We start from the raw sequence: 26,316 nt of genomic DNA, 5'->3' as shown, positions 1-26,316 counted from the left end.
ACCAGGCCCTACGGTAAGGCAGACTTTTCTTTTTCACTCGACAGAGTGGAGAAGCCGTTGGAAATAGCAGCTGCTGTGGGGAAGTTAGAGCACGTCACACAAGAGCTTTCACGCTCAGACTTGACCTAGAACTTGAAGGCCCGTAAGCCAGCGCGCTAGATTCTATGCACCCACGCCCCCATTCATCCGCACTGCCCTCTTATCTCTCTGACTGACATCTTTGTCAGCCAATGACCTTTGGGGCTGTGAAAGCGCCTCCCCCCGTGGAGTTGGGCGGGGCAAGTAATTGGAATGACAAAACACACCAATAGCAAGGAGGTTTCAGAAGCCCCGGGTACAATAGCCAATGAGGAGAAGGCATCGTTCGAAAGGACGTGTCAGGCAGCCAACGGTCGGCGCCGCTGCGAGGGTCGCGTAGCTTCCGTCCCGGGTGGGCGGGGCGGTGTCTCAAACGGAAGGTGGCTGTCGTCCGAGCTGAAGCAGGTTTGAAACTGGGAGTTGGGCTCGGCCCTCGTTGTCTGTCGCTGCGGGCCCTCTTCCGGGCTAGGCCGTCCTTGCCCGCCCCCGCCCCGCCTCCCTTCGGACCCCTGGGTTCCAGGCCAGGCTCCCTTCCCGATTGGCGCCCCCGCCCTCCGCAGCCCGCTGCCGTCCCGGTCCGCACTGCGGCCCCGCCGCCGCCACCATGTCCCTGCACGGCAAACGGAAGGAGATCTACAAGTATGAAGCGCCCTGGACCGTCTACGCCATGAACTGGAGCGTGCGGCCCGACAAGCGCTTTCGCCTGGCGCTGGGCAGCTTCGTGGAGGAGTACAACAACAAGGTGGGCCGGGCAGGGGCTCGGAACCCGGCTGGCGGGGAGCGGGCCCCGGGGGCGCCCTTTCCGGGCCGGAGCCCAGACCCCAGGACCCTCCCACGGACTTGCCCTAGCGCCACGGAGCGGTTCCTCTGTGTCTGGCCCTGTGCAGACAGTTTCGCTCTCATTATCGCATTTAATCCTTGCAGCATTCCTGGGTAGTCAGGAGTGTAGTTACTCTCATTTTACTGATGGGAAAACTGAGGCACCGTGTTGTGACTTGCCCGAGTCACACAGCTATTTCGTGACGGAAACAGGTCTCAAACCCAGGTTTACACCCCAAAGCTATGCCATTTATCACTCCTATCCCCTCCGCTCCTGCCGCATTGCTTCAGTTAGGGGGCGGAAGAAGGATGAGGGAATGGTTGCTGTGAAGAAAATGCTGGCGCGTCGGTGGTCACTCCTGGCCACGCTAGATCTCTATTAGGACTGTTTACTACGCAGGCTTCCCAGCCCCCTACACCCACCCCCAGGTACTCTTCCTGGATTCCCCCAGCCCTTTGCCGGGATTGCCATTGCTATTGCTGCCTCATATTCGTCCTCTTCAAAGAGACCCTCTTTTTGGAAATCTTGGCCAATGGCTGTAATCCCGCCATTGTTTTCCGAACAGAGAAGGATGATACTTGCCGTATTTTTTTCTTGGCATCTTTCGTGCTAATACAGATATGTAATCTTGAGTAGTAAGTCTTCCTGGACATCCACAATTTGAGAATCCTTCATAGAAGCACGGGTAGTAGGAGGAAGCTTTAAGCTGGCAGTGCAGCATAAATTTATTTTTGAAAGTTGTTGAATAAGTTAGTGGGAAGAGTTTTCTTTCCTTTATTCCTTAATCTCTTCCATTTATTGTATTAGAGTAAACGTGATTGATAGTGATCAGAGCAACGGAGAGCCGTGCCTAGCGGTGTTGAAAGCCTGTACACCTGCTTAACACCATGAACACCGTGACTTAAGAAGAATAAAGTGTTGGATGGTGACAGGCATGGGGCAGGGAAGAAAGCCAGGTGCTCTTGGGTTGGGTCCTGTCTGGTCCACTGACCAGCTGTGGGGCACTGCACAGGTCAGTTTTATTATTTCTGACCCACAGTTTGTTGTAGGAAAGTTCTTTTTTACACATAAAGGTCCTGTAAAAAACATTTGAACATTGTAATTTTGTTGACAGTTTTTCAGGAGCACATCTGTTTCTCTAGAGTTAGGTCTTAACTATTTTGGAATCCCCTTTGAGAAAGTGATGAAAACGATGGACTTTCATTACCCAGACATCACACATACACAATTTACAAACAAATCTTGGGGAGTATGCACTGATCTTGGAGTCCACCCATTGCCCACAGAAAGCAGAGAGTCCTGACAAGACATAGCTTTATTTTCTTTTCTCTGGTGCCTCTTTCTTCTTTATGGCCCATAGTGGACGGCAGAGCTGGGAATGGAATTCAAGGCCCTGATGTGTAAACTGAACTAGTAAAATTGAGAACATTAGAACTGTTGTTTAAGGATACATGTTTAAAAGGGGAAGAAAAGTAAAATATATCTTTCAAAGGGCTTGAATCTTTTCACACAGATAGATTTTTTTTCCTTGCAAGTTCTTCCAGGGTCGATTTGGGTAAGCAGGAGTCCCATTTCTAAGAGAGGAGAAACTGAGCCACAGTTAGGCTGCTGGGGGAATCAGTGGAGTAATTGGTGTCAAACCTCCGTTGCAGGGACTGTACCCCAAAGTTTGTCCTTTCGTTTAGTAACCATGTGGAGCCCCTTCTTTGTGCCACAGGCACACAGGCCGCGTGGTCTGATGATCCCAGGGGTAATAGGTTAAGCGGTTACCTCTGTCTCAGTTCACTTGCATGATGTAGGCAGTGCAGTGTCTTGCCTACTGTTTTTGTGCCCTCACCTATCTAGGTCAGAGTTCTTAACGTGTGTGTGTGTGTGTGTGTGTGTGTGTGTGTGTGGGTGTGTGTGTGTGTGGGTGTGTGTGTGTGTGGGTGGGTGTGTGTCTGTCATGGACACCTTTGGCAGTTTGAAGCCAGTAGATCTCTGTTCATAATTCTGTTTTCAAATGCATAAAATACATAGGATTACAAAGGAAACCAATCATATTGAGCTATAGTTATATTTTGTTTGTTTGTTTGTTTTTCGTTTTTTTTGTTTTTTGCGGTACGCGGGCCGCTCACTGTTGTGGCCTCTCCCGTTGCGGAGCAACAGGCTCCGGACGCGCAGGCTCAGCGGCCATGGCTCACGGGCCCAGCCGCTCCGCGGCATGTGGGATCCTCCCGGACCGGGGCACGAACCCGCATCCCCAGATTATAGGAAGCCCTGAGGTATGGTTATTAAAAACATTTTTTAAAAAGTGATAATCTGGGGGCTTCCCTGGTGGCGCAGTGGTTGCGAGTCCGCCTGCCGATGCAGGGGACACGCTGAGCCTGCGCGTCCGGAGCCTGTTGCTCTGCAATGGGAGAGGCCACAACAGTGAGAGGCCCGCGTACTGCAAAAAACAAAAAACAAAAAAAAGTGATAATCTGTACTTTTAATTAAGTTAACTCATTAAATTACATCATCCATTATAATCATTAATCTTGAAGTAGGGATGAGGGTAAACAACATTTCAAGATGTTCACTTTGATGTGATATGAAAAAATCAGTGATTTTTTTTTTTTTTTTAATCAGTGATTTTTATTGGTAACAAATCATAGATCTTGATGCCATGGTGAGTAGCTGCCTCCATTTGTAATGGAAGGAGATGATAAATTTTAGCTAGAGGTTTGTGAAAATGTAAATGTGATTTTCCGCCTCAAGTTCATGGACCTCAAGGTAAGAAACCCTGCTGTAGAGGATCTGTGCCTAGGGGCTGGCGGGCAGTAAATCTCACTTTAACACAGTGATTATCAGGCTCAGTTTTGGAGAAACCTGGACATGGAGGTGCCAGACTTCATATTTTAGAGGAATTTTAAAATTATTGGTTGAAATTCTCAGACCTTTGGTTCCTGTTTGCTGTCAATAGTAATTGCCAGTAGAGGACAAAATAAATTGACACAGCAAATTAACATTGATGAAAAAGCCTAGAAACGGTCATCTTTTTTTGCTGTGAGACATTAAGAAAACGTGATTATAATTTAAGAAAAATTTTGTATTCATGTCATCACATTTTCCTGTAGTAAAATTATTTGTAGTTCGGTAGAATTAAATCTCTTAGCATTTCAAGAACAACTTGACTTCCAGGTGTTCCATCATCCGAATAAATTTGGGAATTGTTGTGGAGTAAACTAGGTTCTATCAACCACACCTGGAATAAAGAGTCCTACTATTGGTAATTGTGTTTGATGTTGTTTTTTTGTGGTCTCTCCTTGGGGATAGAGCAACACTGGTGTTGGAGAATGGTTTTCTAAATTTTAGCTTGTGTATAAGAATCCTTTGAGGGACTTATACATTTTCAGGCTTCACTAGTTAACAGACACCCAGGTGATTCAGACACAGGTGGTCCAGGTGGTGCTCTAAGACCATTACCCTGGAGTTACCTTGGCATCTCCTGACCAGAGACAGGAATCCTTCTTTTTGCATCTGCATGTGCCTAAATATTGATTCCATCCCATGAAAAAAGCTCAATTACCAAATAGCCTCTTTGAGGTAGTCTGGGTTGAGATCTCAGCCCTGCCACTTACCAGTTTTGTATGGCCTTAAGCAAGTTAAACTCTGTGCCTCAGTTTCCTCATCTGTAAAATGAGAGTAATAAGAAAGATTAAATGAGTTAATATATGTAATGGAGTTAGGAACTCTGCCTGGCACATAGTAAGCAATTTAGAAATGTTAGCTATTATTACTTAAACATCATCACTACTCTATCTGTAATCGAAATATAATCAAGGAGCATTATATGGGTGTTAGGTAAATTTGACTTTTTTATTTTCCAGAGAAAAATCAGGACCTTAGGTCAGAAAGGTACCTCAAAAGGTCATTATGTTCATTCCTTTGCCTTTTAAAGACCCAGGGGAAAAAATTCTCTTGGTTTCTTTCAACCAAACCCATTTTGTGGTGTAGAAGCTTCTTGTTGTCGGACTCCAAGTACTGTAATATGCTAGTTTAAGCCCATTTTCTCTTGTTCTACCTGGATTAGACACAGTAACTCTGATATAAGAACTCTGGGGCTTCCCTGGTGGCACAGTGGTTGAGAATCTGCCTGCTAATGCAGGGGACACCGGTTCGAGCCCTGGTCTGGGAAGATCCCGCATGCCGAGGAGCAACTAGGCCCGTGAGCCACAACTACTGAGCCTGCGGGTCTGGAGCCTGTGCTCCGAAATAAGAGAGGCCACAATAGTGAGAGACCCGTGCATCGCGATGAAGAGTGGCCCCTGCTTGCCACAACTAGAGAAAGCCCTCGCACAGAAACGAAGACCCAGTACAGCCCAAAATAAATTAAAAAAAAAAAAAAAAAAAGAACTCTGGTATTTCTCCTGAGTTTTGACAATATCTGTCATCTTTAGACAAGTGGTATTTCCCTTGTTTTATGGGGAAAGATGGGTAGCAGTTCCTGGGCTTCTATTCCACTTAGTTGCATGTTTCAGGGTTGGTTTTGAATAGAATTGACAGCGTGATTGGGATTTATTTTGCCCTAATATTTAACTAGCTGACCATTTGTGCTTTAAGATTTGGCATCTAGAAAACATTTTTTGAGGTTCTGAGGAGAGAAATCATAGGTATACCTGATGCTTTTTGAAGAATACTGGTAGTGAATCTGAGTAAGACTACCTTGTACTTGAAATGCACATGGGATGAATGCTTGCTTTGTCAGCCTGTGTTGATTCCTATGAGATCTTTAATGTAGAATTACTTTATCTATTTGGCACATAATGGTTTTTTTTTTTTTTTTTCCTGCGGTACGCGGGCCTCTCCCTGCTGTGGCCTCTCCTGCCACGGAGCACAGGCTCCGGACGCGCAAGCCCAGCGGCCATGGCCCACGGTCCCAGCCGCCCCGCGGCACACAGGATCCTCCCGGACCGGGGCATGAACCCGTGTCCCCTGCATCGGCAGGCGGACCCCCAACCACTGCGTATTTGGCACATAATGGTTTTGACCCTGGCATATAAGTTTTCATTTCTCAGTATTTCTGGCAGCCTTTCAGGATTCTCATTCATTTGTTCATTAATTCAACAAATATTTATTTGTTGTGTTTTAGGCACAGCGATGATACTTGGTAACCTTCTGTATCCTTTCTTAGCACATTTGAGATTGGTAGCAGTAAAGAGAAAGTGTTTTAATACACATAAGTATTTTTGATAGATATTTATAATTTTGCAGTGCTCCATCAGTCCTTGCCAAGAGTGTCAGCAGGGGAATTTAAAGTATAAAACTCTTCTGGTTTTAACTTCCTCCTTTCTTTTTTCTAGACAGTGAGGGGACTAATTCCTCCATGAGACCACTGAATAAAACTTCTGCTATATTGTTTTTTGCCCTAACCTGGTTCACACAGACTTACTGGAGATGCTGTGATTTGAACAAGGAGTGAATCTGTGTTCTGTAGGTAGTCTGGCCTGCCTGGGGCTGTGATGCCAGAGCTGATTGATTAGCCTCAGAGCCAGGAGCTGAAGGGGTGCTGTGCCAGAGTTCATCTCAGAGTTTGACAAGGCAGGACCTCTCTGCAGATGTTGATCAACAATAATCAGTCAGGAACAGGCTTGAAAGGAGGACAAATGGAAAAGACCAAGAAAAGCTGGTTTATTCTGTCAGAATTTTGCCTTAGCTGATTTTGGTTATATTAACAATTGTGGGGAAATGTTCTACTGTCAAGAGTGGTATTACTGGTTTAGATAACTTGGTTTTTTTTTTCGGTATGCGGGCCTCTCACTGTTGTGGCCTCTCCCGTTGCAGAGCACAGGCTCTGGACGTGCAGGCTCAGTGGCCATGGCTCACGGGCCTAGCCGTTACGCGGCATGTGGGATCTTCCCGGACCGGGGCACGAACGCGTGTCCCCTGCATCGGCAGGCGGACTCGCAACCACTGCACCACCAGGGAAGCCCCGGGTTTTTTTATTATTATTATTAATTACATATATGTGCACACATATTCATATGCATTCACCTTCATGTTCTGGTAGTAGCACTGCATGTAGTTAAAGCGGGATACACAGTCTCCTCCCTCAAGGAGCATAGTAACAAGATAAACACAGCAGCTTTTAAATTTTAAAAAATACAAGGTATGAGTAATGTGAATAGTAATTTATGTTGTTGTTCATGAAAGTAATTGAAAGTGAAGGTGTGGTCATGCCTCCAAGGAATAAATATTTTATGTTTTATATCTGCTCCTTAGGAGATATCTGACATAGTAATATCCACAGTTTAAAAATAAGTAAAAATGATCTTATTTCACAGTCTTTTCTTTTTAGGGGGCATTTGTTTCACATGTTGGGGTAAAGCATTGTGAAACAATAGTTGCAGAAAGGCAGTGGAGGTGGGAGATAGAAGAAGTTTAACAGGAGGACAGGGAAGACTATGGAGGAAAGAAAAGGCAGAGGGGTAACCTAAATGTTGACAAGATGATTAAAGACATACTTTTTCCTTACGCTCCCACAATAAGTGAGGAAGGACGGCAGTATAATGAAAATCAAATGGGTATAGGAAGATGCTGAGAAAGGATGTCTGTGGCTGCAGATTCAAACTCAGAAGAGCACAGTTCTCCAGGATAGGATTTTGATGGGCAAAACCAACAATCCTTTGTTTGGGACAGTGAGAAGAGGGTGCACAGCAGGCAGCAGGAGCTTCTCTAGACCGCACTTGACACCTTGGATGAGAGGGAAGCTAAGCTGTATAAGGAGACATGGAGACATGCCATCGTCTCTAGAAGCACTAGATGAGGCAGGTTGGAAGAGATTGAATTGTGAGCAGCTTGATAGCTCCTCATCTCTGTTGGCCGGGAAGATGCAAAAGCCTCATGTATTTATGCTAACTTGGAACATGGCCCTGACCTCTCTCCCATAGGAACTTCCTTCAGATCATCTAGAAAGAACTTGCCTCATTCAGGAACCAGCATAGTAGCAATAGAGAGATACTATAAGAAAGGAGGGGGAAAAAATGGGAAACAAATGGAAGGTAAAGTATCTACACTAGAAAATTGTTTTCACCTTAGTTGAAAATTAATGGCCACCATGAATTCAAAGAACTTAAGAAAATAAAGAACTCCAGGTGGAGATACAGGAGATCAGGTAAAATAGGCATGGTGACAAGAGAAAATGGGACCACCAGCAGGTGCAGCCCAGGAAAAAAGTGGAAGAGAAAACAAAAATTATCACAGACCTAAAAGCCACATTAGAAAGAGAATTAAAATGAATACAAACTGCTGAAAACAGTGAAAGATAGGGAAGACAGATTGAGAAAATGAAGGGGAAATGAACAATTAGAAAGTCTGTAATAGATGCAGAAAATAAAGAATGTCTAACTTAGGTATAATTGGTGTCTCTGAAGAAGACCAAAGAAATGAAACACAAAAACTCAAATATGTCATTAAAGAAGACTTTATAGAATAAAGGTTTGAAGTAATGAGTTCAAACTATATCTCAAGAGAAATGGACACAAAACAATTGGCACTGAAAACTTTCCTAGGAAAGTGTCTACATTTTCCTAGGGTGAAGAAAGAATCTTTGGACATTCAGGCAAAATGATCACATCCTCTTGAAGAGGGGAAGGAAAAGTCAGGCTAGCCACAGTTGATGATAGAAGGCATGGAGCAGTGTCTGCAAATCTGCAGCTATTACAGATTGTGCTACTGTGAATACCTGAAAATATACTTGAGTATATAAGATTTATATGGGGAATAGAATGCACTTTTTAAAAAGATAATTTATAAAAATTGGCCATGTATTAAGAAAAAAATTTTTCTTAAGGGAAATCAGCTGATTGGTAAAAATAATACATATCAGAACTTATGGGAAGATGAGGAAGCTGAGGCCCAGATGTGCTAAGTAACTCCCCAAAGTGACATAGAAGGTAAATGCGAGGCCAGAACTGGAATACTATTTGTCTCCAAAGTCTTAAAAATACATGTATACTGATGTCCAAAAAAAAAAAAGGGAAAAGATGTTTTGAAAACAGAGAGGGGAACACTTGCCTACCAGATCAGAGTAAACATACTGGAATTGGTATAGTTACAGCCAATACCACATATAGTTGGTGCAATCACACACAACGTTCCAAAGCAGAACTAAGTATATATAGAAATGTAGTTATTGATAAGATAGAACTTTAACTCACTGGGGAAAAAAATAAATTGTATGGCAGAAAAATTTAGAGCCCCCTAATTCACGTCATATATGAAAATCAATTCCAGATCAAGTAAAGAACAGTCCCCCAAACATAGTAAAAGAAACTTGACTATGAAATTTGTACTGGTGCAGTGGAGGGTGCGCAGAGAAGGTGATCTTTAAGCCAATCATTAAATCCAGAGTCAACTAAGGAAAAGATTGACAGGCTATAGTGCAGTTGACCCTTGAACAGTACGGGTTTAAACTGCACAGGTCCACTTATAAGTGGATATTTTTCAATTAAGTACTACACAGGGTCCATGGTTGGTTGAATCCAAAGATGCAGAGGACTCAGATACTAAATTATACATGCATTAACCCCCCACCTTGTGCAAGGGTCAACTGTACATACAAATAAAACATTTCTATGTGAAAAGATATCCTGTGGACAAAGTCAAAAGACAGATGATAGGACAACGAAAAATATTTTCAAAACATGACAGCCAGTAGGAGCTAATTTACTTAGTGTGATAGAAAAATGAACAGAGTATAAATAGCCAGTTTGTAGAAGAGAAAATGCAAGTGATCAATAAACAGGAAAAGATACTCAACCTCAGGTAGTTAAGGGGAATGAGAATTGACCCTGTGATGTTACTTTTCCCTTTCAAATTTATAAAAATTAAGTTACTGCTTCTAGTGTTGCTGATAGTATGGGGAAGTGATAACCTTTGTGATCCTGGGCAAGATACTTAACATCTCTTTTACTCCATCTCTTAGGAAAGTGGGAAGAATAAGAGTACCTACCTCATGGAGATGTTGAGAGGATTAAATGAGGTATTGCATGTAAAGCAGTAAGTGTAATGCTTATACTTGGTCCATTATAAGCACTCATTTTAAAAATTATTATTCAGAAGTAAAAATAATAAATATGCTCACCTTCAGTAGTAAAATGCCATTTTTCGTCTCTCAGATTAACAAAAATGTTAAAAGATTATTTTCAGTGTTTTCAAAGGTATGGGGAAATTGGCGCCCTCATATACTGTTAATGAAAGTGTAAATGGAAGCAGCCTTTTCAAAGGCTGCTGGACAGAATCTGTGACTTTTTTTTTAGCTTAAAACAACACACATTTATTATCTCATAGTTCCTGTGGTATTAACATCTAAAATGTGATGCAGCAGTTACACTTTTAGCAATCTGACCAATAAAAGCCTTTACACATATATGTACAGAGCATTGTTTATAATAGCAAAACAATGGGCTATAACCACAGTAACTATGAATAGTTAAATTATGGTGTGCTTACCACAGTCTGCTGTGGAAGAATGAGGTAGAGCTATTTGTACGGACGTGAGATCTTCCAAGATGTTGTTAAGAGCAAGTTACAGAATACATTTTATGGTCCAAACTTATCTGGGTCATTTTTGGTGTTTTGTTTGGAAAAACCATTTGGAAAGTAGTTCATATCAAACTGGTTTGAGAGTCACTAAGTAGAACTGAGGGTGAAGTTAATGGGAGACTTTACCACTTCATTCTGTATTATATGAATATTCAAGAGAACTTACATTCTCTTTCATTAAATTTTTAACATCTGCGTATATGAACAACAGTTGAATAACAGTGAAAGCAAAGTGTTATTCCTTTCAGTACTTGGTTGGCAATTTGGAGCAGAAGAGCTAAAGCGAGTTAGGCCAAGGATGAAACACGAGTCTGTGCAAACACATGAAGTCTTTGGGAAGATCAGGAAAGATCCCAGCCATTTCCTGGCTTCTTCCCTAGGTTAGGTACTGTTGTGCAGAGGTTGTCAAACCTTGCTGAATCAGATCACCAGGGAGGGTCTTAAGAATATAGACTCCTGGGCCCCACTTGACACTTGTTGAATCAGAATCTTGGGCTAACGGTGGGGAGCCCAGGAATGTGTAAAGCACTCTAGGTAAATCTGGTTGCCAGATTTGAAAACCATTGCTGTTGGCAGTACAAGCAGGAGTAAGACACAGGCCCTGTTTTTTTTTAATTTTTTATTTTTTTAATGTTTATTTATTTATTTGGCTGTGTTGGGTACCGGTTGTGGCACACGGGCTCTTCGTCACGGGCTTCTCTAGTTGTGGTATGTAGGCTCCAGAACGTGCAGGCTCAGTGGTCACGGCACACGGGCTCAGTTGCCCCGCGGCATGTGGGATCTTAGATTCCTGACCAGGGATCGAACCTGCATCCCCCGCATTGGAAGGCGGACTCTTAACCACTGGACCACCAGGGAAGTCCCTACAGGCCCTGTTTTTAAGGCATTTACTAAGAGAAATAGCATAAGACAGTCATGCAGGTGCTTTCATGAGGCAGTGTGGGATTAGTCACCAAATGGATGGAATAGATAAGTACTGAGAGACCACTGTGCTGGGAAGACTGCAGATGGTTTATGAAGGAGGTGAGGTGTAAGAATATTAAAAGCTCATACACTGAGGAAGGCATCATACTGAACAGTTTACAAACAAAAGGTGTTACATACAACTCTGTGAGGTGTAGGTACTGTGAATATTCTCACTTTACAGATTGGAAACAGGTTTAGCAAAGTTAAGTAACATGTCCAAGGTCCTACAACTAGCAAGTGGTAAGTAAGGAGGCCTGGAAGGCTGATGCCACCGTTCTTTATTAATACTGGGCAGGATTTGGATCAACGGAAGGAGGTATGAGGATTTTATAAGTGAGGGCAGTGTAAGGAGAGGGATGGGAAGCACTGACTAGATAAATGAAAGTGGAAGATAAGGTAGGCTAGCGAAAGCTTTGAATGCCTGCTTAAGTGGATCCTGAGTGGCACGTGCTCACGGGAGCTGATATTTTGAGGTTTGCAGAGAAGCCTCCAATGGCTGGAAAGCAACTTTTAGCAGTAGCAGCATTTTCCCCTGCTAGTTTAGCCTTACCTGCATGGCTAGAAAGAGGGATTTTGTGCTTGCTGCCACATCCCCAGCACTTAGGGCTTGGCACCTAATAACCACTAGGTAAATATTTGAATAAATAGATGAATGCAATATCTGGCTCAGAATCTATATGAGAGGCTTACACTTTATTCTGCCCAGTGAGCCACAAAATTTACCTTCTCATCTATTTTCTCCTCCTTCCCCCACCAAACCTGATGCCAATTTTCCCTGTTCCATCTAGAATCTTCCTTTACATTTTGTTTTCTGCAAAGGTCAGAATGTCAACTTTTTAATTCCGTAAGAACTGTTCATTCTGTCAAAATCCTTCTTGTGGCCATCTCGGGTTATCCCTTGCCATTCTCACTACCGGTCACCACAGGCCCTTAACCTTTCCCACCTGTTCCCCTGTGGGTCTCCAGGCTGAGCTCCCCGCCTCCAGCCTCTTCCTGGATCCAGTCAGTCCCGCCCAGCATTACCAGGCCCCATACTCATACCTCCACGGTCTCACAGTCCTACCGCTGCCTCTCAGACGCCTTCACGGGGGAAAACCCACCTCTGTTTTCAGTTTGCTGTCAGGGCTCTCGAGCCGGCCCTAGGCATGTTTCATCAGCCTCCTCTGCGGGGCTCTCTCAGATGGTTCCTCCTGCTGCCCGCCAAGTGGGCCATCTAGTTAGTAACTCTGCCCCACTTGCTGGGGATGCCTTCCGTTTCTATGCCTCCTCAGAACCTTTCCATACAGTTTTTTTTTTTTTTTTTTTTTGCGGTACGTGGGCCTCTCACTGCCGTGGCCTCTCCCGTTGCCGAGCACAGGCTCCGGACGCGCAGGCTCAGCGGCCATGGCTCACGGGCCCAGCCGCTCCGCGGCATGTGGGATCTTCCTGGACCAGGGCACGAACCCGCATCCCCTGCATCGGCAGGTGGACTCTCAACCACTGCGCCACCAGGGAAGCCCACCGTACACCTTTTAAAATTTTATTTGTTTATTTATTTTTTGCGCGGGCTTCTCACTGTTGTGGCCTCTCCTGTTGCGGAGCACAGGTTCCGGACGCGCAGGCTCCGGACGCGCAGGCTCAGCGGCCATGGCTCACGGGCCCAGCCGCTCCGCAGCATGTGGGATCTTCCCGGACCGGGGCAGGAACCTGTGTCCCCTGCATTGGCAGGCGAACTCTCAACCACTGCGCCACCAGGGAAGCCCCAACATAATGCAATATTATTCAGTGATACTGTACACCTAAAGTGAGGGAATTTTATTGTATGCAATTGTACCTAAATAAAATTGTTTAAACAAAAAAAAGATAGGAAGATACTGGTATCTGAGACTGGAGTCAGCAAGACAGGAGTGGAAGGAATTCTTTCTGCTATATGGTTAGTGCCTATCCTCTCGTTTATCCTCCCTACCATTCCATCTTCCAGCTGGTGGAAGTTCATAAGCAAATGTATAGCAGGTGGCATTTCCTACTGAGCCAGATTGAGTTGGACAGCAAAGGATGGAAGTCAATATTGGTCCAAAACTGACTCAAAGAAAGGGTGGCCAGACCAGCTGGGACTTTCTCATCAACAGTACCCACTTTTTTGCCAGTTACAGTGGTTTGGGCTCCCGAATGCTTGTTTGGCACACCCTTCTGTGTCAGCATATTACCAGCCAGTGGGGGCGAGGTTGGGGGGCTAGAGGAGGAGTCGGTTTGTGGATGATTGCCTTTTTTATTAAAATAAATTTTATTTATTTTTATTTTTGGCTGTGTTGGGTCTTCGTTGATGCGCATGGGCTTTCTCTGGTTGAGGGGAGCGGGCTTCTCATTTCGGTGGCTTCTCTTGTTGCGGAGCGTGGGCTCTAGGCGCGTGGGCTTCAGTAGTTGTGGCTCGCAGGCTCTAGAGTGCAGGCTCAGTAGTTGTGGCGCACAGACTTAGTAGTTCCGCAGCATGTGGGATCTTCCTGGACCAGGGCTCGAACCTGTGTCCCCTGCATTGGCAGGTGGATTCCCAACCACTGCACCACCAAGGAAACCCCTACGATTGCCTTTTTAGGTGAGACGTTCCTTTGTTGGCTGTCACTAAATGTCCACAGCACTTCTGGTCGTGGGGTCACTAAAACCACGGCTGCACGTTGTCAGGTGCCTCGGCTTGTGGGGGAAGGTAACCAGCTGGGCAGTTAACACCGCTCTAGGGTGTTGGATCAAGAGGGCAGGAGTTGGAGTCAGAAAACCTGTATTCAGATTTTGTCTCTGCCTCTGACTAGCTCTGCAGTCTTCAGTGTAACTCAACCCCTCCAAGGCTGGGTTTCCTCGTCTGAGCAGCAGGCCCGTTGGACTAGATGCCCTCTCTCTCTTAGTTCTTGCCTCTGCAGTGAAGGGTAGTACAGCGTCAGGACGGCTGTCACTGACAGGGGTCTGGTGTATTTGGTGCGGCTCCCGAGAAGCAGATGTTTACGTGGCTGGATTCTGCTGTGTTACAGGTCCAGCTTGTTGGTTTAGACGAAGAGAGTTCGGAGTTTATTTGCCGGAACACCTTCGACCATCCGTACCCCACCACAAAGCTCATGTGGATCCCTGACACAAAAGGCGTCTATCCAGACCTGCTGGCGACGAGTGGCGACTATCTCCGCGTGTGGAGGGTAAGCAGGTGCTTGATGGGCCTCTGCAGAGTCAGCTGCTCGCAGCAGCGTGGCCTCACGGAGAACAGGCCGGGGCTGGAGGCCAGATCACTGCAGCCGGGAGAACAGGTGGGAGCGGATCTGGACTGAGCTTGTTTGGCTCAGCAGATTTCCTAGTGAGTCCAGCCAAGATTCCTTCAAGTCCTGCTGCCGGCTGCAGTCGGCCTGGAAGCTCAAGGCTCAGTGACCGTGATGTAAGCACGAAGGCCTTCTGCAGGGGTGGGGACACCAGCGGCCTCTTATTCTATTTACAGCCAGGATATTTTTGAGTAAATTAAACAAAATCCAGGCTGCTGCTTCTAGTGCAGCATGGGAGTGGATCCTGGAGCCTCCCCTCCCCTCTGCCGAGCCGTCACCATGGCCTCTCCTGTAGCTGGAGGTGTGGCGTCCAGCCAGGCAGGGTACAGATGCCCCGGTTTGGGCAGAGTGAGAAGACTTCTCGTCTAGAAGAATTTGGGGGTGAAAATTTGGGAAACAAAGCTGGGCAGAGGAGAAAGCTTGGAAGGAAGTAGCATTCAAGTAGTTCCTCTGGTTTTTATTACTCTATGATAAAAATGTCCCCCACGTCTTAAATTTACTAAAATGTGGACTAAAAGAGGCTTTAAAGATTTTTTGTGAAGATAAGACTGGCTGAGTTTTTAAAGATTATTGTTCCTTCAGGTTGGTGAAACAGAGACCAGGCTGGAATGTTTGCTAAACAATAACAAGAACTCGGATTTCTGTGCTCCTCTGACCTCCTTTGACTGGAATGAGGTGGATCCTTATCTTTTAGGTAAGGGAGTGAGGGAGGGTGTATTCCAGTGTGAAGAAGCAAAGATACATTTTCTCAGATATAACACTGGGCCAGTTTTTAACCAGGGCCCTGAGGTCCGTGCAACATCCTAAAATGGGGCCAAGTGGGGAAGAGGCTAAATATGGAATGTGGTTATTAATTCCTCCCGTGGAGTTGAGCTTCCCACGTGTGCATGTCTTGTCTCTCCAGGCAGAGTCCAAGGCCCTGGGGTGAGGATGGAGTACGTGACTCTTTTTTTTTTTTTTTTTTTTTTCTTTTTGCGGTACGCGGGCCTCTCACCACTGTGGCCTCTCCTGTTGCGGAGCACAGGCTCTGGACGCACAGGTCCAGCGGCCGTGGCTCACGGGCCCAGCCGCTCCGTGGCATATGGGATCTTCCCGGACCGGGGCACGAACTCACGTCCCCTGCATCGGCAGGCGGACTCTCAACCACTGCGCCACCAGGGATGCCCACGTGCCTCTTTTGGGCTCTCCATCCCTGTACTCAAGAAGTGTTTGCAGTGCGTTGTCTCCTGGGCTGAATAGATGAATAGGGACAAGGAGAGAAGCTGGCATGGGAACTTCACCCCTGTCAGCTGCTGACTTGCACTGGTTGTTTCCAGGTACCTCCAGCATTGACACGACGTGTACCATATGGGGGCTGGAGACCGGGCAGGTGTTGGGGCGAGTGAATCTTGTGTCCGGCCATGTGAAGACCCAGCTGATTGCCCATGACAAAGAGGTACTGATGCTGGTGTGCAGCTGCTTTCTATGCCTTCAGTGTGAAGGCAGGCTGTTCTCTCCCTGTTTTGCAAATGACATGGAAAATCATAATGCTGACGTCGTCTTGTCTAAATTGAAAATAGTAATGTGTCAGAACAGTGGAAAACAGCACTGTTGTAAATGAGTGTATTTTTTTTTTGGCTGGTGTAAACATTGTGTAGTCTGTTGTTTTTCTTTTTGTGCCAGAGATTACTGGGTTTTAATAATGAGATCTCTTATAGACAAACTTGGACTGGATGTGATTAAAAAATAATCTTAGAGTAACACTTATCTTGAAATATATTTACTTTTTTGGGAGCAGGAAGGCAAGAAGAGGGAATATTTCCTGGCAGACAAAACTAAATCATTAATTTTTCTCTAAACTTGTTTTATGAAATTCTAGTATGTTCACTTAATGCTTATACTTTAATACTATTTGGAATTGAATATGGTTTATTTTGATGGTGATGTTTCTCCTATGTTTATTGGAAGAGCCAAAGGAAGCTATCTGTAATTGTGTTAACAAAGCGTTCTTCTGAGTGATTTTGTAAAGTGGTCATAAATCTTTAACTGCCAGAGCCGCTGCATGCTGGTCCTCTACCAGAAAAATTACAGGACGTTTCCTGTGGGTAGTGTTTTCTTTTCTATCGTACCCTGCACAGTGAAGATTATTAGTATCTGTACCAATAAAAAGGATGCCTTGACATGAGGTGAGAAACTTGAGGTTGTCCACAGAATGGAAAGTTGGTGACCAGATTATTATTCTCAGTGAGAGGTTATTCTTTGGCTTTCTGTGCTCCCAACGGTAAGATCTGTTACAAATCTGCTGGACTTGGCTGCCGTAAGCCAAGGGGCGAAGGAAGAGCTTGTCCTGCCGAGAAGATCGGTATAAGGAGGTTCTGGGAGCCCTCTGGGCATCAAGTGGAGCAGGTTGCCGCATTTTGGTTCTGTGACAGCTTAGCCTGCTGTCCTCTGTCAGGGTCCAACCCGGAAACCTAGAGCTACTTTAAATATTTAACTGAGGGGATTTAATGAGGAGATTGCTTACACAGATGATGGTAAAGCTGAGAAGCCACACCGGAGCTGCAGTGAGGTAGTGCAGTGTAGACAATGGGGGCAGCGATCTCAACAGCCAACGGGCCCTGGACCAGCACCCCGGCCTCGAAGAAAGGAATCGAAGGGTGGTTGTTCTGAGAGGAACATGACGCCTCCTGGCACCTAGATTTTTCTCAGCCCACCTCTCTCTGTTGAAGTAAAGACTTGCCAGGAGGTTCTCGTTGCTGCTGGCGGATTGGTGCAGAGGAGGGTAGCATATATCTGGGAGTTATTTCCCTCCCTTGGCTTATGATGAAATACACTGGTGGAGCACAGAAGAAGAAGCAGTCAGAGCTGAGCTTTACACGCTCGGCCATATTGCCTGTGAGAACCTTACTGCTTAGTGGTGCTGCCATGGTGTCCCTGTCCCTGCGAGTTACTGGGAGCCAACCCTGGGTGCACATATGGATAAACACAGCCCAGCCCTAAGGTAGCTGGTCGGTGTTGGACAGAGCCTTGATCTGTCAGGCCTCTTTGTGATGACCAGCCCAGTTCCCCATTGAACCACTCCTAATTCCTACTACAGAAAGAGAAGTGTAATTTCTTCATAGTCAGCCAGAGGAAAAGGAAGTTATGAGGTTGAATAGAAACAGATGCTTGTTTGCCAGTGTCCCTTAGCAGGTAGAACCTCCAGAAGGCTGGAGTCACGGTCCTGAGTGAGGGATTCCACGCATGTCTCCCCAGAAGTCAGCTGTCATTGCCCTTGGCCCCAGAAGATGGGTTTTGTTTGGCATTTTGTTTTCCTTTTTCAGATTCTCTCTCTCCGCTTGTCTGGCTCTCTGTTGCTCTCTGCCTCTGTTTTCTCATAGACATTAGCAGAGTGCAATGTTTGTAGCAAGTAATAAGTGCAGAAAACAATGATTCAAAACCTAAATTGATTCACTTATGAGTACAAACCAACTAGGAGAAGAGATAGCGTGTCCTAGGACAAGAGAGCGGTATTAAGCCTCTCCGTAAGTATAGGAACACCTGAGCCTCCCGAGATTCAAAACTGCTGTTACTTCTTTCTCGCAAATGAATCTCAGGTCCAGGTTTCTCAGCAGAACCGTGGCTGCTTCCACCCAGCAAATCGATGATCTTGGCCTTAATGTGCTCATGGATTTGCCTCTGATCACACACAAATGAAAACCACGAAGGCCCAGGAAATAAATGTCTCCATCTTGTAACAGGGTGGCAGGAGACAGCCACTGGCTCTCGCTTCACTGAGCCTGTCCAAGCCTGCAGAATACTTGCTCAGAGCTACTTGTGCTCTGCTGGTCAGCAGGGTATGTGCTGTTTGTTTTATCACGGGAGGTGGAGGAAGAATCCTTGGAAAGCAGGAAGTGAGAAGAAGCCAGCCAGTTTCCAGAGCAGAATGACCTTCACTCTTTGGAAAGTCGCTGATGTTAGCTCTCTCAGGTCCCAGTCCTCACAGGCGCTGTTTGGCTTTGTTTACCTCCTTCTGGGTCATGAACAAGGGTTTGGATGAACTCGGGATAGCAGATTTCCCTGTTACAGGAAAGGGCGGTAACAGAGCTGAATCCGACTGACGCTTCTTATTCACCAACAGGTCTATGATATTGCATTTAGCCGGGCTGGAGGCGGCAGGGACATGTTTGCCTCTGTGGGTGCTGATGGCTCGGTGCGGATGTTTGACCTCCGTCATCTAGAGCACAGCACCATCATTTACGAAGACCCACAGCATCACCCACTGCTTCGCCTCTGCTGGAACAAGCAGGACCCCAACTACCTGGCCACCATGGCTATGGACGGAATGGAGGTGAGGGCCCCGCTTGAGGCTAACATAGGCCCTGCCACTCAGCTCCGGCTCTGCGTACTTACTGTATCTAGAAGAGTGGTTCGCAACTGGTCGCCATTGTCTCCTCAGAGGATTTTTGGAAATATCTGGAGACCTTCGGGGGGGGGGAGGGGGAGGGGCGGTGCTACTGGTGTCTAGTGGGTGGAGGCCAGGGATGCTGCTGCACGTCCTGTGGTGCACAGGACCACTCCTCACAGCACAGAATTATCCGACCCGAAATTTCAGGAGTGCTGAAACTGAGAAAACCTGATCTAGAACAAGGACTGTGTGCTAAGAACTTTCACTACTTGGAGAGTTGGAGTCGGAGCCAAGAAAAGCAGTATCTAAAGAGTAAACCAAATCTCATGTGCTTATGGTGCCGAGTAAAGAAACAGGCAGTTTTCCCCTCTGTAGTCCGGACAGATTCTGCCAGCCTTAGTGAACAGATGTGGAAGTGGCAACTCTGTAGCCTGTTATTTGATAAAAGCAGTAGACCGTGGGTGGAGATGATGCAGTGATGAATTTTATTTTGATGAAACCAGTACCTTGGGCTGCTTACCTTTCAACTTTTGCTGCAGGGGTTGGGGGAGAGGGCTTCCATGCTGCCCAGCTGAGCACGCACAGAGTCCTTAGCACATGCACCTAATAGGACTTGGTGGATTATTCAAATTCATGTTACTTGCTCTGCCTTCTCCCCTGCAGCCTAAAGGCCCTGAGCTGCTTATGACACAGACTAGAAACTAGCTGTGCCGAGACCCTCTGTCTCTAAGAGTCTTTAAATCTACAAATGAACAAGTTAAACAAATTTTTTTTCTCTCTCTTGTGTAGTGTCTTGTTTTTTTCTGTCACACCCTGAAGTTTCTGGGCCTCTTCCTTGTTATTTCTGCAGGTAGTGATTCTGGACGTTCGAGTTCCCTGCACGCCTGTCGCCAGGTTAAACAACCACCGAGCATGTGTCAATGGCATTGCTTGGGCCCCACATTCATCCTGCCACATCTGTACTGCAGGTAATTACTGGCAGGGGGCGATGGGGAGGGAGCGGTAAGGAGATCTTCCTCTTGTCTCCTTAGAATTGTAATCCTTACTGTATTCCAAGGATAGTTTGAGAGGTTTACACAGAGTAACTCCATTGAGAGCCTCCCTATGCTTGTGAAATTGAAGCAGTCCGGATTTCCAGATGATTTTGTACCCTCAGTGATGTCAGAGCATCTATATACTACTTACATCGTGTACCCGTTATAGGCTTGTACCAACTACTGTGTGCCTCTGAAATCTAGGTCGGCACAGAGGACTCATCCAGGAGCATGAAGGAGTGCGCAGTCTCTCTTGGATGTAACTGACTCTTTGGGCCTGTCGCCTGGGAGATACCAAAAGCACATGCCCCCTACACTGAGTTCTGGGTGCATGGAAGGGCCTGCACAGCCTGCCCGGGTCCATGGTGTGTGACGTGTAGTTCCCGTCTCTCCATTTGCCAGACCCAAAAGAGTACCCCTTAAAAATACGCTGGCCGTCAGTGTGCTTGTATTCTAGAAACAATGCCTGCTATTAAAAATTCAACAATACAGAGATGTAAAAAAAAAGGAAGGTGAACGTCATCTTCTCTGCTTCCTTTCCCATTTCTACTTCAGCCCCACTTTGTATAGGTGGCACCACTCACGACGGTCGGTGTGTCTCCTTCCAGACCCTTTTAGGTGGATCCATGTGTACACATCCCTCCCATATGAATACCTGTCCCTTTATTTTACAGACAGGATTCCACTCTAGCCCCATAATGCTGTGCTCCTTATCTTTTTCAGAGCCTTGGGTTTCCTCCTAACATACTTTTCCCCTCCTCACAAATCAGTAGCATCCTCATTTCCTTGTTCATTATGGAGCCAGAGGAGCGATGTAGTTTGGTGGGTTTCTGCCATTTTAGCATGAGTTCGAAAGGCATGAAGCTCTTCCTGTTTGGGGCCCTCTGCTCATGCCTGTCTGTCTCCTTGTGGAGCAGTTGAGGCCCAACGCCGTCCTGCGTGCCTCATGTTGTGGCCTGACTTCTTCACTCTTGCCCGCTTTTTCCCAGGAGTGTGGCTAGGGAAGGGCAGGAGGAGCAAAAAGAAAGAAAGGAGAACAGTATCAGCCCACCCAGCAGAAGCCCACCTTCGGCTCCCAGTGGCTGCCTTTGCAGACCTGCTGCTGCCCTGGGTGCCGCACCCACCCTGTGTCCTTCCAGTGGCAGGAGCTGGTGCTGAAGAGCGTGCTCAGTTGAGCGTTGAGGAAAAGGCACTTACTGCTTTAGAGGTGCCGAGTGTTTAAAACGACTTCCCAGATCTCTTGATGCAGATAGTCCTGGGAAGGGCATCTCTCACCCATGCCCAGGTTATGCGGCCTCTGAGGGTTTGGTTTATTCAGGAGAGAGGCAGGCTTTCACGTCGGGATGGGTGATGGGACTAGGGGACACTGTGGTGTGGAAGGTCATTGCCCTTTTTTTCCTCTCTTAAATTAAGAACTTATTATTTTGATCGTAAAAGTAACGTGACCACCACATTACACATCACCTAGGAACTAGAGAAAAGTAAACATAACTCATAACCTTGCGGTCCTAATGGTACCACTGGTCTCATTTTGATATATTTCTTTCCAGTCACTTTTCATGTGCTTATCTGTCTTTTTAAGGTGCTTTCCTTCTTTCTGGTATTTCCCAGGGCCCTTTTCTTGGGCACATGTCCCCACAGCACTTTATCTCATTATCTGTATAACACCTCATTGATGTATAAATGTCCATAAGATGGAGGGAAAAGAATCCCATTAAATAATTGAATCGTCAGAGAGGGATCTTTAGTCACTCAAGTACTTTAAGTGGCTGAAAATGACACGTTTGGGGATCGTTTTTATCCCATCCCTTCTTCCTTTCCTGATGCCTGCCCCAGATGAGATGAGGTGCCCATCCAAGTCCCTTCCGCCATCCCAGCTCTGCTGTGGTGAATGGGTCAGAGGCAGCGGCCTTGCTTTGTGTCCGGGCTCTGCCACTCACTGCTGCATAGCTCTGTGGTTTGGGGCATGTGCCTTAACATTTCCTCATTTATAAAATGGGGGCTTGCAGTAAAACCTCCCTCACTGGGGTTTTGCTGAATGAATGCTTTGTAAACTGCGATCCCCGCTCAGGTGCAGGGGTCATGGTCCTCACTGCCTGAGTTGTGACCTTGCTCGCTTGCTCTCTGTGTCCGTAGCGGATGACCATCAGGCCCTCATCTGGGACATCCAGCAAATGCCTCGGGCCATCGAGGACCCTATCCTGGCCTACACAGCCGAGGGAGAGATCAACAACGTGCAGTGGGCGTCGACTCAGCCCGACTGGATTGCCATCTGCTACAACAACTGTCTGGAGATACTCAGAGTGTAGTGTCGGTGGCGCCGTGCCCACGAGGCAGGGGCTTGTGTGTTTCCCGCCTCTGTCCCACCCCCAAAGTAAGAAGAAACATGTTTCCGGTGGCCAGTACGTCTTTCATTGCTTTGCACCCACTGTTCCCAGAAGCTGCTCTAGGAGTTCCCGGCCAGTCGCCCCACTGCTCTCTGGGCCGGACTCAGTGCCGTGTGGCGCCTCCTCAGCCCAAGGCTGAGTTTTAAGATTTTCTCTCTTTTCCTCATGTCCTTTGGTTCCTCAATTAAAAATTTCTGTATATTTGTTTGTCAGCCGCTGTGTTAATGAGCATTGTGGGCACCGGCTCTGTCTGTATTCATCTGTCCCAGACGTCTCTGTCTGCTGCTGCCCGAGGCAGCAATCTGTGTCCGTGTCCATGTGAGCACTTAGGTGGGAACAAACGCCAGTTCAAAGTTGTCTCTCCTCCTGTTATCAATGTCTTTAACAAACTTCAACTTTGTATATTTTTTATCTATCAGGCTAATTTTTTTACGAAAAGAATTTTACTCCCTGGTCTCTTCCTTTGTCTCATAGCCCTCCCTGTTAGCACCTTCCTCTCTTCCCTCCCTGCCTGGGTCTGGCCCCAGGTCCTTGACCCCATGAGCAGTTTGCCTTCTTGAATCACTGCCTGAGCGGAACATACCTGACCTGGAGTCCCAAACCGCCTCGGTGCTCTGAAGTCAGCCAGCTCTCACACCTTTGCTCAGCCTGGCTCTTCTCAAGGGCATTCTGAGCTCCGAAACAGACATGGGACTCCTTCTGTTAACTCCCGGAAGTACCCCTGTCCAGCCCCCCAGGACCTCTTGGGCACGTGTTAGCTCTGAGCTAGCCAGGCTGATTGGGGTGCCTGACTGAGGGGAACAGTGGCAGGAAAGCTGAGCTTAGAGCATGTTTCCAGTACCTAGTTTGAGAGTCTGTTTTTCCCTCCAGATATAAGCCCCCGGCCCGTCTCTTTCATGTCTTGAATGATAGGCAAGAATGAAGTATAAGGTGAACTTCAGTATCTCTGTTTGTTCAGTTTACTGTGAGTGGCAGTATATTGGCCACTCTTTGGATAGAGTGCTCTGAGGTGAGAGAGCCCTGCTTGACAGGTGCACAGTCTGAGCATCTAGCCTGAGCAGGATCTCCTTTAGAGTGTGGGAGACTGTCAGCTCTTGCAAAGGGTGGACCAATAGGCTGTGGTGATCCCAGGCCATCAGTTATATAGAGAGCAAGAAAAGCTTCAGAGACCCAGGGTCAGCCAGTTCAGAACTCCACGAACCCCTGTCAGCCACCCTGACCCCAGCTTAGGTTCTGAGCAGTACTGGATTGTAGGCTGTGGGTGTCTGTGTCCGTTATATGAGCGAGTTCCGTGGAGGGGGCCTGTGTGTGATTCCGGTGGTAGGTGAATCCTTGGGCAGGCAGAGTTGGGGACGTGCTCAGAGTCGGCGCGGGGTGGCGGGGGGAGTTCGCCACGTTCTGCCAAGTGCCGGAAGGTTTCTGAGACCCTCTGAGTTGAGCGTCCGAGAGTAGGAGAGAAGCAGACCTTGAGGCCAATGGTTTTGTCCAGTTCTCATCTGCTTTTGAGAAACAAAGCAGTTAGCTTTGTCCTTCTGGGCACTCTCTTGGTTGAGTCCTACTTTTCAGAAGCAGATGTATTTGTATCCCCAAAGTCATAGCTCTTTGCTTTAATACACGGGGGCTTGGCCCAAAGAAAAAGGCTCTTTTTTTGGGGGTATTTCCCCTTCTCCCTTTATACATTGTTCTGATTTTGAGGCTCTTTGGCTGGCCGTCTGCTTGAGGTCATCTCTCCTGCACTTACCACCAGATTTGCACTGCATCATTTGGAGATGTAAAGCGAACAGTTCTTGGTCAGAACACTCCTCTGCTTGTTATTGTGTTTGATGGTTCCAGGGTCCTTCCCTCAAGGGTAGCAAGTATAAATTGAGTGTCACTTGCTCTAGGAGGCTGTCAGTTCCTTCCTGTGGAAAAGGGTCTGAAATGAAGGTCTAGTGGTAGAGGGGGCTGGTCCTGCTGGGGCAGGGCTTAACTACACTGAGCTCTCGGTTAAGATTCCTTTCCTGATCTCCACTTTTGTGGTTTGAGTGCTGAGAAGATTTATGCACTCTAACTTGAAAATAATCTGGAGAAAAAAAATTTGTTAATAAGAATAGGGATATATTTGGATAAAGTTGCTATTTACTGTGGAAAACAACAACTTTGAATGTTTTTTTTCCTTGCCCTGCAGACTCCCAGCCCTGTCACCCTCCTTAGGCCCTGCAGTGTGGTCTGGTCCTCTTCCTTTCAACATCCCACTTGGGCCCAGGTGAGACTCCCCAGTCCCCCCAAGCAGACACAGACACACAGTAGCTGGCATGCTGGGATTTTGAAGTCCCGGCTCCCTCACTCTCCCTTTATGCCATGGGCCAGATGGCCTCATGGCTGAGGAGGGGATTTCTGTAGTCTCAGGATTTAGAAAGCCTCTTAGTCAGCCACGCCACAGGAAGCAGAGATCTGTTGTAGTTTCAAAAGCAAGTGTTTGTTTAATGTGTTTAGGTTCTCAGATTGCCAGCCAGCGAGAATAGGTTGGGAGGCTCTGTCTCTGCGCTCCTTGAACATGAGAAGAGCCACTGCCGGGACTGCACTGGAAAGCCTGCGGCAGCACCTCTGGGCTCTGGCTCTCTGGGCGGTGGCCCTTTGACATGCTTCTGGCCCCCAGAGCTGCAGCCGCCTTTGTTTTCCTTGTCTGCTCTGAGGGGAGGGGGCTGCTGAATAGATGAGGCCTCAGGTTCCCCATCAGAGAGCTGGTGAGTGGATCCAGGTCCTTCAAGAGTTCGAGTTGTTTACACCCAGGAGAGTCAGAAGCCTCTCTTTCCAGGGAGGAGCCAGGCTGAAAGATGAGGACTTGAAGAGGGAAGAAACTTGATAGCCAGGTGAGAATTTCTTATCAGAACCAGGATCGGCTCTCAGAGAACTGGTTAAGAAACAGAAAACATTAAGACTCCGATGAGTTTTTGATGGCAGGTGTGTCTGAAATTTTAGGAGGAGATTTAGGATGTGGGGGAAAAGCAGTGGTAGCAAAGGAGAAGATATTAGAGGGCAGTAAAGGTCTGAGCTGGGGAAGCATTCAGACCGTCATGTGGCTGTGGAGTGAGACTGTGCTCTTGGCCTGTGTCAGCCTTCCTGGACTGTTCATCAGGTGCCTGTGATGTGGGGTAACTGGGGACAGGGGGACAGGGGGACCCCTTCCTGCTGCAGTTCAGCCCTAGTGTCGTTTGGTGGTAGAAACTTGCAGGAGTGGGAGTCCCTCGATCATTCCAGACGATGGCTCTTCTTGGTTGTAGGTTTGTAGAGAGAAGAAGCAGAGGTTGTAAACAGTCATGCTGACTTTCCCCCGCTCCCTTTTGTCTTTTCTCTTCCTCTTTACCTTCCCACTGCCTCTCCACTGTAGAACTTTCTCCCTGCTGCAACCTGGGCCTTGAATTCCTAGGCTGTAAGTTGTGTAGGAGCTGCAGGGTCTGCCAACCACGGGAGGCCAGCCTAGTAACTTCCCTCCACTGTCCGCAGCTCCTTTGACTGCCTGACTTGAGAGAAGGGAGACCAGTAAAGTAGAAGCCCCAAAGCAGCCTCTTCCCTTTCCTGTCTGTGCCCCAGGATGAGGAGGGAGGGTCATGCTTGGCACTGAAGTTGGGTTTTCCCTGGGAGGAAAGCTGAGCTGAGCAGTCACTGTGAACCCTGGGCCAGGCTCTCCAAGAACTGCCATCCCTGCACTGGCTGGGCCAGCTACTCAGTGTTGCAGAGCCTCGTCCTCTTTTCCCACCGTTGTCATTGCTGCTAGTGGTCAGAGTTAAATGTGTGACCACATGGGATGGGCCAGCTCCTCTCAGGCTACTTCCTAGATGTG

The 26,316-nt window shown here is 47.0% G+C and overlaps 1 protein-coding gene across 2 annotated transcripts; it reads left to right on the top strand.

The window, feature by feature from the left end:
- The first annotated feature begins 545 nt into the window (after nt 1-545).
- DCAF7 (DDB1 and CUL4 associated factor 7) lies at nt 546-22,689 on the top strand. 2 transcript variants are annotated; one of them, XM_082861748.1, is made up of 8 exons: nt 546-820; nt 9,846-9,902; nt 14,431-14,589; nt 15,289-15,400; nt 16,023-16,141; nt 18,806-19,015; nt 19,923-20,040; nt 22,243-22,689. In XM_082861748.1, the coding sequence occupies exons 1-8, from the start codon at nt 683-685 to the stop codon at nt 22,413-22,415; spliced, it is 1,086 nt and encodes a 361-aa protein (XP_082717874.1). In that variant the 5' UTR covers nt 546-682; the 3' UTR covers nt 22,416-22,689. The 2 variants fall into 2 exon arrangements, with proteins under 2 accessions (XP_082717874.1, XP_082717875.1); XM_082861749.1 differs by lacking the exon at nt 9,846-9,902 and having other exon boundaries at nt 551-820.
- Nucleotides 22,690-26,316: the final 3,627 nt, after the last annotated feature.

This window comes from Leucopleurus acutus, assembly GCF_964270905.1.
Source record: "Leucopleurus acutus genome assembly, chromosome: 19".
Classification (NCBI taxonomy): Eukaryota; Metazoa; Chordata; class Mammalia; order Artiodactyla; family Delphinidae; genus Leucopleurus; species Leucopleurus acutus.
The sequence above is the reverse complement of the archived record's forward strand: the minus strand, read 5'-3'. Positions and strand labels throughout refer to the sequence as shown.